The sequence below is a fragment of the Homarus americanus genome, unplaced genomic scaffold (assembly GCF_018991925.1).
Source record: "Homarus americanus isolate GMGI-L3 unplaced genomic scaffold, GMGI_Hamer_2.0 scaffold52806, whole genome shotgun sequence".
Classification (NCBI taxonomy): Eukaryota; Metazoa; Arthropoda; class Malacostraca; order Decapoda; family Nephropidae; genus Homarus; species Homarus americanus.
In genome coordinates this window covers 10,056,060-10,074,449 of record NW_024720773.1, presented here as the reverse complement: position 1 = coordinate 10,074,449, position 18,390 = coordinate 10,056,060, and the positions used below count along the sequence as shown (strand labels likewise).

At 43.4% G+C, this 18,390-nt stretch overlaps 1 protein-coding gene across 1 annotated transcript; it reads left to right on the top strand.

Annotated features, from left to right (window-relative positions):
- The first annotated feature begins 323 nt into the window (after positions 1-323).
- On the top strand, positions 324-16,530 carry LOC121860876 (deleted in azoospermia protein 2-like). The gene is made up of 2 exons (XM_042358240.1): positions 324-410; positions 16,066-16,530. The coding sequence occupies exons 1-2, from the start codon at positions 324-326 to the stop codon at positions 16,528-16,530; spliced, it is 552 nt and encodes a 183-aa protein (XP_042214174.1).
- The last annotated feature ends 1,860 nt before the right edge of the window (positions 16,531-18,390 follow it).

Genomic DNA, 18,390 nt, shown 5'->3' with positions numbered 1-18,390 from the left:
CAGGTTCGGTCTAGTTGTTACTAAAAGAGCAGCAAGTCAGGAGACGGGGTTCTTTACTCTCTCGCCATGAAACGACGCGAGCATACAAATTTTTTAATCCTAATTCCCTCAACACAAAAGCTAATACCTTGTTTGTAGTCATGATGGAAACCCACATTAAAGCTGGGGTGCGGAGGCCGAGTGTATAAGGCACTCGACTCTATGCATAAGAGTTCGCCGAATCGACTCCAATGGACTCCCAGTCGATCCAATTGTGATGAGGTATACCTGAGTTTACTGAGTCGCGTCGGCCATAGTGCCTCCTTGTTCACTGAAAGCTTAGAATGCGGTATATACACTGTCCCTCACATACCCTCAGACCTATGGGACCAACCCCAGCCAAGCTTGGACCTCAAATAGAATCAAATACCGTAAGTCACACGACGAGGCCGGGATGTTTGACCGCCAGCCAACTCACCTGTATAGGCTCCTGAACTAATCAAACAGAAACGATGAAGGAGTAACTCACCTGGTCCTATATAAGACATCACCTTTATGGGATTAACACCATAAAGGTATACTGTACACTGTAGACATGACAGGGTTTAATATAGTGTCTAGATATGTTTCTACTCATGCATCATCTTCACTATAGAATAACGATGTAGAAATTACTTTTAGTGACTTTACTGTAACTATTTTTGTACTTTTACTAATACATCTTAGCAAGTTATTTGAATTTGTTGCCTACAAGAGAGAGAGAGAGAGAGAGAGAGAGAGAGAGAGGGGAGGAGAGACTTTAAAAAATATCTTCATCCTTCCAATTTACACTTTTAATATACACTGAAAGTAATACCACTAACGTAAGATAAAAATAAAAAATAAAAAATAAAATAAAATAAAAAATAAACATTAAAATGGCTCCTACAGAAATCTTTGAGAGAGAAATGAAGAAACTTTTGTGTCAGAGTTAATTAGCGGTGTTGGAGGAGACAGGTGTTGAAAGAGACAGGTGTTGGAGGAGACAGGTGTTGGAGGAGACAGGTGTTGGAGGAGACAGGTGTTGGAGGAGACAGGTGTTGGAGGAGACAGGTGTTAGAGGAGACAGGTGTTGAGGAGACAGGTGTTGGAGAGACAGGTGTTGGAGGAGACAGGTGTGTTGAGGAGACAGGTGTTGGAAGAGACAGGTGTTGGAAGAGACAGGTGTTAGGAGGAGACAGGTGTTGGAAGAGACAGGTGTTGGAGGAGACAGTTGTTAGAGGAGACAGGTGTTGGAGGAGACAGGTGTTAGGGAGGAGACAGGTGTTAGAGGAGACAGGTGTTGGAAGAGACAGGTGTTGAAGACAGGTGTTGAGGAGACAGGTGTTGGAAGAGACAGGTGTTGGAGGAGACAGGTGTTGGAGGAGACAGGTGTTGGGAGGAGCAGGGTGTTGGAGGAGACAGGTGTTGGAGGAGACAGGTGTTGGAAGAGACAGGTGTTGGAGGAGACAGGTGTTGGAGGAGACAGGTGTTGGAGGAGACAGGTGTTGGAGGAGACAGGTGTTGGAGGAGACAGGTGGAGGAGACAGGTGTTGAGGAGACAGGTGTTGAGGAGACAGGTGTTGGAAGAGACAGGTGTTAGAGGAGACAGGTGTTGGAGGAGACAGGTGTTGGAGGAGACAGGTGTTGGAGGAGACAGGTGTTGGAAGAGACAGGTGTTGGAGGAGACAGGTGTTGGAAGAGACAGGTGTTGGAAGAGACAGGTGTTGGAGGAGACAGGGTGTTGGAGGAGACAGGTGTTGGAGGAGACAGGTGTTGGAGGAGACAGGTGTTGGAGGAGACAGGTGTTGGAAGAGACAGGTGTTGGAAGAGACAGGTGTTAGAAGAGACAGGTGTTGAAGGAGACAGGTGTTGGAAGAGACAGGTGTTGGGAGGGGAGGGAGGAGACATGTTTACGTCACGAAGAACACTTGAAAATAATTCCCACAGACGGCAAGAATTTTGGTCCTGGTGTGTCGTGTTGAGATTATACTGTAGTGAAGATATTCTAGGCTTGTGCACGTCGATCAAAACATTATTAAATACTTGAGGTGTACTCTGTGTGTGTGTGTGTGTGTGTGTGTGTATGTGTGTGTATGTATGTGTGTGTGTGTGTGTGTGTGTGTGTGTGTGTGTGTGTGTGTGTGTGTGTGTGTGTGTGTGTGTGTGTGTGTGTGTGATTAGATTAAGGATATATGCACGGAAAGTAAAAGTAAATGAGCTTGAGACTGCATGAGAGAGAGAGAGAGAGAGAGAGAGAGAGAGAGGAAGAGAGAGAGAGAGAGAGAGAGAGAGAGAGAGAGAGAGAGAGAGAGAGAGTATTATCGGGGTGTGGACGGCGGCAGTAAGGGAAGAAGAGCCAACAGGAATCAGCTGAGAGAGCCACTCACGACACCATCACCACAACAATAATGGCTCACCGATTTATTATCATCATCGCTAATTAAACCATACCCCCGCCCTCACCCTTCTCCCTGACTTCCTCCTACCCCATGCTCCTCCGCCTCCCCATGGCCTCTCCTCCTCCTCCTGGCCCCTCCCTCCCATGGCCCTCCTCCGCCTCCCATGGCCTTTCCCATGACTTCTCTCTTTTTCTAACGAGAGAGAGAGAGAGAGAGAGAGAGAGAGAGAGAGAGAGAGAGAGAGAAGGGGGGACACTGGGTTCATATACGAGCTTTTAATAGCCCGCAGCACCGCTAATTAATCGAATTATTGAAGCCATTCCACGACCAGGTCCTCGATATTGACTCTATCATATATAACCAACTTCCTTAAACCTGCGTGATCTAAACCGTTGCCAAGATGGTGTTGTTTTAAACCATCCCCAAACACCATCTGAACCTTATCGTCCCCTAAACCAACACCACTTGAACCTTGAACCCCATTTTCGGTATCCTGTCCTCCCTCAGTGAACCAAGATTCGAACCCTCTGATCTCTGTCTCGAATCCATGATATAGTTTCCTCTTCGTTTTAATTTAATCAGAACGTGTACTAAACTTGTCGAGCCTGAGAGAGAGAGAGAGAGAGAGAGAGAGAGAGAGAGAGAGAGAGAGAGAGAGAGAGAGACTTGAAATTCTACACTGTTTTCAGTATCCCAGAATCTCCCGCTTCCTCTCCCCACAGGACTAAATAATTCAACTATTCCGGTCACAATGAGGTTCGTGAACCCACCTCTCTCAATACTAACCCTGGCATAATATTCAAGTATTATTAATTGTTATTTTTATTATCGTTATTATCACCGGTGTTTATTATTATTATTATTATCATTATTATTATTATTATTATTATTATTATCATTATCATCATCATCTTTTTTGTTTATATACCCGGTAACTCATTTACATAACCCTCATATAACTCATTTACATAAACCTGATATAATACATTTACAGTAGCTACACATTTACGCTGGCTGGGTTAACAAGAGTATAATGACTGCACTCACCATCACTAATTAAGACAGACTGTCCACTTAATAACACAGACAGGGCGGAGGGAAGGGGAATACCTGTCTAGTTGGGGCAGGATACTGTTTAATTTCTGTCCAGGTGATGGTATGGATGAGGGGGTATGGTTATTAAGTTAACCTTGTCTGTATGTATGGGTGTCTGTCTATATAATTAGCCGTCATTATAGCTATCTGATATGTGTGTATAGCTGTATGTCTGTCTGTCTGTCTGTATTGCATACGAAATGTGTAGTATGTATGCAAATCGAAACACACACACAGGCACAAATTAAAACACTCAACGAGAAGGACCCAGTTGTATAATGGCTACCAATGCTAATGATTTCTCTCTCTCTCTCTCTCATACAAGGTACATTATTCACATGACGTTATATACCAGGTAAACAGTGGTATTTAAAATTCGTCATAAACCAAGTAAACAATGGCATTTAAATGACGTCATACTCCAGGTAAACAATGACATTTAAATGACGTCATACTCCAGGTAAACAATAACATTTAAATGACGTCATACTCCAGGTAAACAATGACATTTAAATGACGTCATACCAGGTAAACAATGACATTTAAATGACGTCATACTCTAGTAAACAATGACATTTAAATGACGTCATACTCCAGGTAAACAATGACATTTAAATGACGTCATACTCCAGGTAAACAATGACATTTAAATGACGTCATACTCCAGGTAAACAATGACATTTAAATGACGTCATACTCCAGGTAAACAATGACATTTAAATGACGTCATACTCCAGGTAAACAACTGCATTTAAATGACGTCATACGCCAGGTAAACAAAGGCATCTAGAGTGGAACGTCTGCTGCTTTACATACTGTGATTCCCAAGTGTCGACTGTAGGGAAATGTGTTGACGTATGACACAGCGAGAGATCTGTGGGGGGATCACTGGCGTTCACCCTCTGTCTTGTGTTGTAAGTGAAGGAGTGGTGAAGGAGGGGAAGGAGGGAGGAAGTGTTGAGGGAGGGGAAGAGTGAGGGGGGTAGGTGAAGGAGGAGGAGGAGGAGGTGGAATTTGGGAGGCAGTGTGTTGGAGGACGGAGGGGAAGAATGAGGAATAGTGGAGAGTGAAGGAGACGAGAAAAAGAAAAGGTAATGGGGATCTAGAGAACGAATGAGGAAAGAGAGGGATATTTAATGGGGTATGGAGAAGTGAGGGGGTCTGTAATGGGGGTGGGGAGGTAGTGGGGTAGAGATAGGGTTAGATCATCCCTAGACGAGTGGTATCGATAAGAGAAACCATGATCCCTCACCTCGACTCTCCCTTCACTCCTCACTCTTCACCTCCCTTCACTCTTCACTCCTCACTCTCACCTTCCCTCATTGTCCTCCAGTTATAAAGGCAACTCTTATGTCTACTCTAATAATACAACACTTACCAATCATTCGCCCGTTGTCAACAGTTTAAACACCAGCAAACCCCCAAAAAAATTAATACATGTTAGCTGCTCGTGTTAACTAAACTTTACCCGATATAAATACTCGGTAACATTTGTCTTGAATTTGAAAGCTTAAATACTTGCACTACAGATAATGGTAGTTGATAAATATATAACTAACTGAGATATACAACACATAGTTCACTGTATAATTTCACATTTATTTTCCAGATTAGTACAGTGATTGTCTACTAATTAATAACAGGTGTCATTAAGCCTATGAACCAACAGGTAACGTCTTCACAACACCAGACAATGTGACAACTGCTATGGCCAACGGGAGTGTGTATGTCTGTGGTTTCAGTAAGATGTAACCCCATCATTACGTTGTGTTATTTAAGTCTAGAATCTAAATTAACTCGCCACCTTTACTGCCAGCCACCACATAGGTAAGCAATGTGGCTCTTGTAATTTATACGTGAATCTCTTTACTAAATCATGTTAGGGAGTTCTGTTAGTAAGTGAGTGAGTTATCGTACAGTAGCGGACAAGATGACACCACGAGCAAGCCTCCTCCTGAGTCAAGTGTCTTTATTTTGAAGTGTGGACGACGTATCTGTTTACCAATCATGGATACGCACGCACTTAAAGACCTTAATTGTTCAAGTATTTTTCATAATTCTTATAAATAAAACGGAAAAAAAATCCCCCCTCTCTCTATCTCCATGGAAACAAGGGGTGGCTAAGGGGTAAGGAGGGGAGGGGTAGGTAAGGGGTAAAGATGGATTGGGGTGAGTAAGGGGTAAGGGGAATACGGGGAAGAAGTCATGGCTCTCCAACTATAGGTAACTTATTAACCCCGTGAACTGGAGGTCGTCGGTACCATTGATCTCAACAACATACAGTATACATCACGTCAGGTCTGTTGGTATTCCAGGTGAAGGTAATGGACTAATGAGTCGTTTACCTGAGAGAGAAAACAGGTGAGAGTTTATTAAAAATACGATGTGCGAAATTTTCTTCCAAATCTTAAAATAAGTATGGGAATAATTGTAGGTTTTTTGTTTTAATAGTCTTATACACACACACACACACACACATACATACACACACACACACACACACACACACACACACACACACACACACACACACACACACACACACAAGACTGTCATTTATTTTTCAGACGCCAACACTGAAACAAAAGCAACTCGAGGTTATTATATGTAAATTCATATGATCTCCTCCGCTTCTTCTCTCCTCCTGCTCTTCTTCCTCCTCCTCCTCCCTCTCCTTTCTTCTTCTCCTCCTCCTCCTCCTCATCTTTTCTTCCCCCTCTCCTCCTCCTCCCCTTCCCCTCTCTCCTCTTTGCTCCTCCTCCTGCTGGTGATGCGTCTCAACCCACTGACGGCAGGTTCTAACCTCACCCAATAGCCTGGTGAGTCTTGAAAGGCTGGTTAACCTATAAGTGAGGATCTTCTAACTCATCTAAGACTCACTAATATACTATGAGTCTTTGGAAGGTACGACTCACTTAAGACCTCCGATATAGTGAGAGTCTTAGGGAGGTGGGGAGTACTTGTAGGTCCCATAATTCCCAATAACAAGGAAGTCCCCATTACACAAGGACCAACAGTATTATTACCGACAGCCTCCGTAATATTCTTGTTCCATTAAATCGGCACTGAAATCAAGTGCTCTCTAATCCTGGTCCCTGTCGGCAAAGTTCAGACACAGTTGAGTTGTGTATCGGTGCAATATCCGACACACACACACACACACACACACACTCCAGCCTCGCGTAACAAACCTCCTGATTTCTCGAGAGACACTGTGGATTTCCTGGCAATGTTTATTTTTCATTGGGCAAGAAGCGTTCGTTTCTGACTGGTTGAGAGACACTCGTTCGTTTCTGATTGGCTACCTGTATGATCCTCGTATACTTGTTAGTTTCTATATGAGTGAATTGTTGTCAGTTTACACATGCATAATGACACACACACACACACACACACACACACACACACACACACACACACACACACACACACACCCCCCCCACACACCCGCCTCCATTACCACCCCCAGCAATGGCCGCAGGATCCTCTTCTACCCTGAAGGCCGATAACCACATATTAAGTAGTCATAAATTACTCCCCGCGTCGAGTAAACTGTCACAAGGTGTTGAGCAAGTTATAGGCTTTTCATTAAGAATTACGATCACTCGGCTGGCTGGCACGAGGTCATAACTCACCTGGGGAAGACAGGACACGGCTTATGAGAAGAGGTGTACTGTAGGAGGCGTGTTGTAAGGCGTTCAGTGTCAACAGTGTACAGGTGTATGTCAGTGTATGATGGACGGGGGGATGTGATGTAGTACACTTTGGGGCTCTACCAGTGCTTAATTAATTTTAGTGCTTAATTACAGTGCTTCTCAAATTTTAGTGCTTAATTACAGTGCTTCTCAAATTTTAGTGCTTAATTCAGGTGCTTAATTACAGTGCTTAATCATAGTGCTTTCTTAAATCTTCGTTCATAATCATACGAGTTTATTTATGTTTAATCTGTGTAATTTCTCAAACCATAGTGTTGACTTAATTCATAGTTCTTACATAATTCTTAATCCCTAATTCATCTCAGTACTGTACTATACTTCACAGGCACTAAATACAGATAGAGACACGGAACACGGAACACGGAACACGGAACACGGAACACGGAACCTAAGTCAATAAAGGAACATTACATATTAAGACTCGTCACAGCAGCCAAAATACTCTCTCAGGATCATTACGTATGACATGAAAAAACAAGAGCTTCTTTAACCCCCAGGATGAATATTTAACACAACACTGATTTAACTTCCTTTTGATGTGGTGATTTATGTGCTTAAGTTGAATATTTAACACAACACTGATTTAGCTTCCTTTTTGATGGTGATTTAATGTTAACCCCCCCAGAGATGAATATTTAACACAACACTGATTTAACTTCCTTTTTGATGGTGATTTAATGTTAACCCCCCCAAGAGATGAATATTTAACACAACACTGATTTAACTTCCTTTTTGATGGTGATTTAATGTTAACCCCCCCGGAGATGAATATTTAACACAACACTGATTTAACTTCCTTTTTGATGGTGATTTAATGACTTGCCTGGTGTCTACTCCTTCCCCGCTCACCATCTCCTCACCATTAGCCCCGGAGGTACTGAGAGCGGCCCAGCCTCACTCACCAGACAGCTCCTGACTTTGAAACTTGTTGGCAAAAATATTACCCAAGTGAATTTAGGAACGGGAGAGTGGGGTGGGTTTAAGACGGCTTGAATTAATGATGTACCTATGAAGTGGGTGGGTGGGTGGATGGGTGGGTGGATGGGTGGATGGGTGTGGGTGTGTGGGTGTGGGTGTGTGTGTGTGTGTGTGTGTGTGTGTGTGTGTTCTCCCGTCAGAGTATACATTTCGGACTCCTAATGTTACATCCTACCATCACGGTTACACCACACCTGCGCCACACACCAACACCACACCACCTGCGCTCCTGCCACCACACCTGCGCCACATACCACCCACCACACACCTGCACCACACACCACACCTGCACCACACACACCACACCTGCGCCACACACACCACACCTGCACCACGTACCACACCTGCGCCACACACCACACCTGCGCCACACACCACACCTGCGCCACATCACCACACCTGCACCACACACCACACCTGCACCACACACCACACCTGCGCCACATCACCACACCTGCACCACACACCACCTGTACGTCCAGCCTTCACCTGATGCTTCCCCTCTCTCTTTAAACCCTTCATCTCTCTCCTCTAATCTCATCCCTCCTCTCTCTTCCCTCTCATCTTCTCCTCCTCCCTCTTCTCTCTCTTACCTCCCCTCTCGTTTCTTCAATTCCATCCTCTCTCTTCTTCTCTTCTCTCCCTCCTCTCTCAATTCCTCTTACGTAATCTACCTTTCCCAACTCTCTTTCCCACCTCTCTCTCTCTCTCCCATCCCTTACTCCACCTCTCTCTCTCTCTCTCTCTCTCTCTTACTCCACCTCTCCCTCTCTCTCTCTTTCTCTCCCACCTCTTACTCCACCTCTCCCCCTCTCTCTCTCTTTCTCTCCCACCTCTTGCTCACCTCTTCCTCTCTCTCTCTCTTTCTCTCCAACCCCTTACTCCACCTCTCTCTCTCTCTCACCTCTTACTCCACCTCTCCCTCTCTCCTTCTCTCCTCGCCAGGGTCCAAAAGATTCATCCCAATAACTTCAAATTTTCCCCCTAATAGGAGACGTAAGCTGGGGGGTTCTCAAGATCTTATGTTAACATTTCCTCGTAACTGAAGAAGACGATGTAAGAAATAAGGTATCTATCTAGTTATCTGACCCTGAAGGCATCAATATAGCGTCCAAAATGGTATCAAAACTCCACTGAGACTCTAGATTAACTTGATACGTTCTATTAATACCAGATACGGGAAGAAAAAATATATATTAGTTATGGGACAAAATTAACAAAAACGGTACAGACAAAATATAATCGAAGCTGTACCCTATTTTTTTCTTAAACTAGAGAGAGAGAGAGAGAGAGAGAGAGAGAGAGAGAGAGAGAGAGAGAGAGAGAGAGACTTTAACATACGAATCACACAACTTTCCACCGTAAACTCATTTTCTCTTATTACTACGGTATAGTCTCGGTGTAACTTCGACGCCATATTGGACAACGACCTTTCACAGCTGCAGTTAACCACTTCGATGTTTTTTCTGAGAATGTGGACCCCGTTGGCCTCTTGAGAATATGGACCCTGTTGGCCTCTTGAGAATATGGACCCTGGTGGCCTCTTGAGAATATGGACCCTGGTGGCCTCGTGCCCCCCTCCCAGGAGGCCACCACCAGCTACTCTGTTCCCAATGACCTCTCCCGGCCAGGCCACTACCACCAGCAGCGCACTCCTCCCGCCTGCTGCTTTAAGAGGGAGGGCCACTGAGAGAGAGAGAGAGAGAGAGGTTCCTTATTAAGACAGGTATACCATCATCACCCCAGGTAGTGTCTTCTTACTTACCTGGAGGCTGTTAGGTGTACCCCCTCTCTCTCTCTCTCATGTCCTCTCTTCCTGTTGTTCTTTTCTTCCTCCTTCCCTATATTTCCTGTCCCCCTCTCTCTCTCTCTCTTATCACCTTCCTCCTCCTCCTTTCATTTTTCTTCTTCAATACCTTCATCATTTTCTCCTCTACTCCCATTATTCTCTCCCACTCTCCTCTTCCTCCTTTCATTATCCCCTTCTTCCATTTCTTCATCATCATAATCTTTGTATTTTTCCCTCATACTCTTATCTCTCTTCTCTCCTGTTATTCTCTCTGTCTCTCCTTACCTAACCATGTTCTCCTACCCACCTTGAGACACAATTAAGGAAAACAACACAAAAAATATAAAAAACATTTATCTTCTATAAAATGAGAAAATGGAGCCTCGTGTATATTATATTTTTACTTCATTTTAGTAATTAATTCAACTACTAAAACTTGATCTTTAATGTAACTATGACGATGTTTTAAGTTCAGTCGTGTAGTAAAAGTTCAAAAATAATTAAAAAAAACAAAACATCGATGTGAATAAACTAGTGGGATGCCCAGGATGTTTTTAAATTGGTATGTAATATTTATAATAATCAAAAGTCAATTATTGTATATGAATTTATATTATATTATCGAGGTTATAATCCGCGCATGAACATCCGTCAGAGTTTAACATCCGCATCCACATCAACGGAAGTCTGAAATCTTACATCTGATACATCACTAATCCGGGACAACAGGAAGGTGACGGGCGGGCGGGCGACATCCACATCCCTCAGGTGTGGATGTGGATGTGGATTTTATGCGGATGTGACGTTACTGTACATCATTATCCAGAATAACATCACCTCACAGCTATAGTTTCATGTCCTCGATAACAATAAGCAGGAAATTCACTTTAAACGCGCATAAAGCTGGTAGTAAGGAGCATTGGCATGATGAGGAGCATTATACCGTCTTGTAGCATGATTACACTACGTTTAGTTGGCAGGAGCATTAATAATTCCTGGAAGTGAAGAGGCCCAGCTAGTGTCTTGGAGCATTGGGCTGCCTTTTAGTGGGTATGGTAGATACAGAGGAGCATTAAGAATGATCCCTTGGAGCATTAAGCCACCTTCTAGTAAGATCAAAGTAATATATTGTCCAAAGGAGCATTTTCTGACCCCCGAGAACACTGGGTCATATTTCAGCGGTTATTGAAGATTGGGAAGGAGCATTAGAATGATCCCCTTGGAGCATTGAGCCGCCTCCCAGCATGATCACAGAGCCATAAAGTAAGAGAACCAGGGGAGCCAGGGGAGGGCGGGGGCGGCCGGCAGCAGTGTTGGCTACCCACCAAACGTTTTCCGATACACTAAGTGATTTAGGACTTTTAAACCACCTCGAGCAGTTAGCTAAACCCACCACCCACCTACCCACCCACCCACCACCACATCCCACTACCCACCCACCCACTCACCACCCACCCACCCACCCACCCACCCACCCACCACCACATCCCACTACCCACCCACCCACCACCACCCACCTACCCACCCACCCACCCACCCACCACCACATCCCACTACCCCACCCACCCACCCCACCACCCACCTACCCACCCACCCACCACCACCCCACCCTACCCACCCCACCCCCACCACCATCCCACTACCCCACCCCACACATCCACCCCCACCCACCCATCCACCCACCTACCCACCCACCCACCCACCACCCACCTACCAACCCACCCACCCACCACCCATTGCCATTACCATTACATTTCCTTAATACTGAGAAGGAAATTGATGTTATAATTAGAGCTATCTTTATTTTCTCCTTTTATGTTATACGTTTGTGCCGCGCCAAGAGGAGAGAGAGGTTAAAACACCTTCCAAAACATAACCAATAGACTCTACCTGTCTCACCTTGATCACCTAATTATTACCTGGTCGTCCTCGGCATCAACATCTCCTAGACTGTCACTCACCTGTAAAAAAAAAAACCTTCCATTATCACCTGTAACCTAATACCTCGATAGAGACTGGGGAAAAAAATCTACTTGCCAATGATTACTTATCTTACTGTCATGTTAGGTTCTGATTGGCTGATTCTGCTGAGTTTTAGGTGAGAGAGAGAGAGAGAGAGAGAGAGAGAGAGAGAGAGAGAGAGAGAGAGACAGACAGACAATCATACACATCTTAATGACAATCAGATATGTATATACACGAGGAAACTCAGAATCTGTAGAATGTCCTCAACCACACCACACTACACCACACCACACTACACCACACCACACTACACCACACCACACCACACCACACTACACCACACTACACCACACCACACAACACACCCAACCCACGAAAGAGAGGTTTGGATGGATATAAACTAAACCAAATTAACCAACTTTGTGCTGTAAGAGTGAATTACGTCACCGCCTTCCTTCCTCTACAACAACACCATCACTTATCAATGTACTTATATACCGTAGATAGATATAAACCGTATATATACCGTAGATAGATATATACCGTAGATAGATATAAACCGTATATATACCGTAGATATAAACCGTATATATACCGTACATAAGGTTGAATTTACGGTAGTTGTGGAGTTGGGTGGGTCGGATTTATTGGAAACGTGTTTAATAATGTACAAATGTTAGAACAGACCAATATTTAAAAGCATTAGTTATATATAATATATCATCTATTAACGAAGAAATGACTTTTAATGTCGTTTGTCATGTTGATGTTACTATTATTGTGTGATCTGCAATAATAATAATAATAATAATAATAATAATATACAATAATAACAATAATAATACTAATAATAATAATAATAATAATAATAATAATAACAACAATAATAATAATAATAATAATAATAATAATAATAATAATATACAATAATAACAATAATAATAATAATAATAACAATAATAACAATAAAAATAATAATAATAATAACAATAATAATAATAATAATAACAATAATAACAACAAAAACAATAATAACAACAACAACAACAACAATAACAATAATAACAACAATAATAACAACAATAACAATAATAAATACGAAAAATATAAAACTATACAAATAATAACTAAAACAATCACACCCAAACAATAACAATACACAATCACTATAATAAGAACAGGGTACATAAACCACAAATAATCCACATTACAAAAACCATTACATAACAAAACCTCGAACATCTGCCGTAATGTAAACAGTTTTAATTTCAGATTCAATAACACGGCACTGAGTAAGGTGGCGACAAGACGTAGTACAGTACAGGGAGATAGGTCGCGTGTCTCTGTGTCTCTCTCTCTCTCTCTCTCTCTCTCTCTCTCTCTCTCTCTCTCTCTCTCTCTCTCCTCTCCCATCGTGTGCCATATTGATCCCATACCGTGTGATGATCCCCCCACACTCTCTTTATTATCTATGGATATTCACTCACTCACTCACTCACTCACTCACTAACTCACACTCTCTATATCACCCATCACCGTCCCATCACTTTCCTGTGCGCCATTTTCCTGCTCATCTTTCCATCGTCCACCACCGCCCCCATCCTCCCCATCACCCACCATCTCCCCATCACAAGTGGTACGTACTGTTCTGAGGGAGGGGGAGGGGAAGAGGAGGAAGAGGAGGCGGAGGAGGAGGAAGAGGAAGAGGAGGAGGAGGAGGAGGAGGAGGAGGAGGAGGAGGAAGAGAGAGAGGTTGAGGATGGTAGGTGTGGCGTCCGGTGAGGTTAAAGGGAGTGTGAGAGTAGCAAGGGAGGGAGAGGGAGAGGGAGAGTACCAGGGTTAGAGGGCCGAGGCTGCTGCTACTACTCTCGCGTCGCCTGCGTGCGGTGTGTGTACCCTCACCCACCCACCCCCACCCCTCCCACCCACCCACCCACCACCCCAAGCACCTCCTACCATTGTACTCTTCTCTCTCTCTCTCTGACTCACTGCTCTCTTTCTTACCCTCAATTGTCCTTTCTCTTCTTCCTCTCTACCTGCTTCTGCCCTCTCTCTCTCTCTCTCTCTCTCTCTCCTCTCTCTCTCTCTCTCTCTCTCTCTCTCTCTCTCTCTCTCTCTCTCCTCTCACACCACTATTGATCTCAAGCACATCATGTTCCTGTCTCAAGCTTAAATAACTATATATTCGTCCACTAGACATAAACAAGATTCATAAACCATCCACAAACATGTCACCATTCACCATATTTATCACCCTACATCACCATCACTCACTACATCACTTCTTTCATCATTAATTTCCTTCATCACACCATCATCACTCATTCCACTTCTAAAGTTGATAAATAATTCAAAAGTTCATCCTGTGTGTGTGTGTGTGTGTGTGTGTGTGTGTGTGTGTGTGTGTGTGTGTGTGTGTGTGTGTGTGCTATTTCCCCGGGATTCACAGTGGACGTCTTGGTCTGGCCAGCACTCATGGGGTGGGAGTGAGCCAGCCTTTGAACCTAACAAATTAAATTAACAGGGTTCAGTGCGGCGGTCCCATTCACCTCCAGATTCTGAAAACCTTTAATGTACAGGTTTGGTGTTGTTGTTGCTGCTGCTACTACTATTACTACTTCACTACTACTACGACTACCACTACTTCTACTACTACTACTACTACTACTTCCCTGACCTGCGTGTGACCTGTGTTTAGTAGCAGCAATCCTGGAGAAATATTTCCTCGTTACTAAGGCAATAACTTCCATCCCTCCTCCTCATCCTTCTTCTATCCTCTTCACTTCCCCTCCTTCCTCTCCCTTTTCTTCCATCCTCTCTTTAATCCCTCCGACCCCCTCTTCCTTCTTCTTCCCCTCTTTCCCTCTCCTCACTTTTCCCTTCGACCACAACCCTTAATCCTCTCACTTCATCCCTCTTCCTCATTCCCCTCCCCTCTTCACCCCTCACCCTCCCTCCTCCTCCTTCTCCTCTTCCCTCACCCATCTCTCTCTTCCCTTTTCCCCTTTCTCACCTCTTCCCCTCACCCCATCTCTCTCTTCCCTTTCTCACCTCCTCTTCCCCTCACCCCATCTCTCTCTTCCCTCTTCCCCCTTTCTCACCTCCTCCCTCTTCCTCTTCTACCCTCAAATTAATGTCTCTCTGTCCTCCCTCTATCCATCTTGACATATATCTTCGTCACCTTCAGTTTACTTCTCATTCTCCATTCCTCCTCCGGTGTAATTTTCCGCTTGAATCGTCTTCGCCTATTCCTTCCCTCCACTTCAATTCCTCTTACCCAGTTCTACTCTCTCTCCCTCTCTCCTCCCCCCCACTACATCTCCTCTACTCCCCACTACATCTCCTCTACTCCCTCCATTACATAACCTCCACTGCCCTCCTTCCCTTTACTCTACCCCTTACGATCACTTCCACTCCTACACACTACCAGAAGGCATTAATTTAAGTTACAATAGATCAAGTTAGGGAAGGTTGGGTAGGTTAACATTAAGGAGTTTAATCATCAGAACAACATAAATATACTTGGGTGCCTAAACTTCTGGCACAGTATATAACCCGTAAATAGCAAGTCGATTCAGAGACAAATTGTAACCCGTAAATAGTAATTCGATTCAACCAAAGACAATTAAGTATGAACCCTGAAGACTTAATACCATTCTGAGTCCTCGAGAGACGATCGATCACTCACGCCGGTGTTTACACGTCATTAGGAAGAGCCATATCTACAATACATATCCAGGTACAGTCCCCTTCACTAGTGCGTTTACAGGGGCTCGTCATATAAACATTCCACAGACCATTACCTTGAGATATTTGTTTTAATAATGTTTGACTCTGATTCCTTACTATATGTTTACTATTGTGAGTTTCCTTCTGTCGAATATAAACAAACACAGGGATACCACACTGCACATAACCTGACGAGCCCCTGTAAACGCACAAGTGAAGGGGACTGTACAGACCAAACCATCCATGCACCGGTGTATCGCCTCTTGAGACGTTCCAATTTCCTGTCGTCTTGAGTTTCCAGGGCAGAGCAATTCTCACTTTCCATTCTACACGTACTTCAATTCTTCAAAGTCAGTAAAATAATTCTGTGTTTCCAATCAACAACTATTCTCAGCTTCCAATCAACAACTATTCTCAGCTTCCAATCAACAACACTCAACTTCCAATCACCAACTATTCTCAGCTTCCAATCAACAACTATTCTCAGCTTCCAATCAACAACTATTCTCAACTTCCAATCAACAACTATTCTCAGCTTCCAATCAACAACTATTCTCAGCTTCCAATCAACAACTATTCTCAGCTTCCAATCAACAACTATTCTCAGCTTCCAATCAACAACTATTCTCAGCTTCCAATCAACAACTATTCTCAGCTTCCAATCAACAACTTTACTCAACTTCCAATCCAGCAACAACGCTCAACTTCAATCAACAACTATTCTCAGCTTCAATCAACAACTATTCTCAGCTCCAATCAACAACTATTCTCAGCTTCAGTCAACAACTATTCTCAGCTGTCAACAACACTCAACTTCAATCAACAACAACACTCAACTTCAATCAATAACAATTCTTAACTTCAATCCTTAACTAATATAAGCTTCCAATCAACAACTATTCTCGGCTTCCCAATCAACAACTATTCTCAACTTCAATCAACAACAACGCTCAACTTTCCAAATCAACAACTAATTTCTCAGCTTCCAATCAACAACACTCAACTTCCAATCAACAACTATTCTCAGCTTCCAATCAACAACTATTCTCAACTTCCAATCAACAACTATTCTCAGCTTCCAATCAACAACTATTCTCAGCTTCCAATCAACAACTATTCTCAGCTTCCAATCAACAACCCAATCACCAGTTATATCTACAATCTGGACAGTCTCTTAATTTCCAGTTCCCTACAGTTTCTACTTTCCAGGAATTACCATAAACTCCCCCCCCCCCTTTCCAGTCTCCCAGGGTCTTCCATTTCCATAGCTAACCGGGTCTGGAAACATCTCCGTTCCCCATGTGGCAGGCAGGGGACTGCTTCACCAGGGTCCTGAGTGAAGGCGGTGGACGAGTCTTTAAAAATTAGCAGGGGTGGCAGCCGTGACGTCACAGAGAGTCAATAAGCAACAACAGGACCAGCCAGCCACCCTCTCTCTCTCTCTCTCTCTCTCTCTCTCTCTCTCTCTCTCCCCACACACACACACACACATACGTACACTGGATAGTTAGTAAAGATAATAAGAAAATAATAAATATTTCCCTAATAATAACATATAAGAATGATATACAATATGCATATAAATAATAATAATAATAATAATAATAATAATAATAATAATAATAATAATAATAATAATAATAAGGAAGATGAAAAGGGAGAAAAGACTATAATAGAAAGAAAGAAAGAAAGACAAAAGTAAATAATAAAAGAAAGAAAAGAAAAAATCTGTCTTTAGAACCAAGAAAAAAAAACTACGGGAACTGTACACTAAAACGAGCCCTTAAAGGTGAGAGTACAATGACTTTGGCCACGTCCAGAGCCCTAATTTGAGCTCCAGTTTGTGTACAAGTAGAGCTCCGACAACTGGCCTCCCCACAGCACCAACTTGAGGCTCCCGTCACACACTACCAGACTTGTTAGTAAGTCTTAAAGCCAAACTTTCTTTACCCAGCCAGGCCTCTTACTCTTTCTTTTATTTTCTCTCTCTCTCTCTCACTGAAAACATGCACTTACAATCTCTCTCTCTCTCTCTCTCTCTACCTCTCTCTCTCTCTCTCTCTCTCTCTCTCTCTCTCTCTCACTGAAAACATGCACTTACAATCTCTCTCTCTCTCTCTCTCTCTCTCTCTCTCACTGAAAACGCATAGAAGTGGATGGAAATGCCAATAATAATTAATAGCGAAACATACAGGTAACACACAAGGTAGGCGCCAGTAATTAACTTCCAGGTGTTGATAAATGCCAATAAAGTATACAGGTGTTAATGACAGTGCCAATAAAGTATACAGACGATAATGATAGTGCCAAAAACAATGTCCAGGCGTTAATGACAGTGCCAATAAACAGTATCCAGGTAACACAGGTGCAGCGCCAATAAGCTCAGTACAGGTGTTGATGACGGAGGTAATGGCTGCCTATCCGATTATGTAGATGAGGGTGGGAAGAGGAGAGGGAGGAAGAGGGGGTGAAGAGAAGAAGGGATGAGGGGGGGTATTAGAGGAGGAGGGAGGAAGAAGATGAGGTCTAGAACGACAGGAGGAGGAGGAGGAGGAGGAGGAGGAGGAGGAGGAGAAGACAAAACAACAACTCTCCTGTAGATTGCTGCTGCCTGGTTCAATATACACATACTGTAATATGTATCCAGGTCACTGACTATAACACGGAAGTAGTTGACCTAAGAGAGGGATATTGTTTACATGACCAGCTGATAGTAACC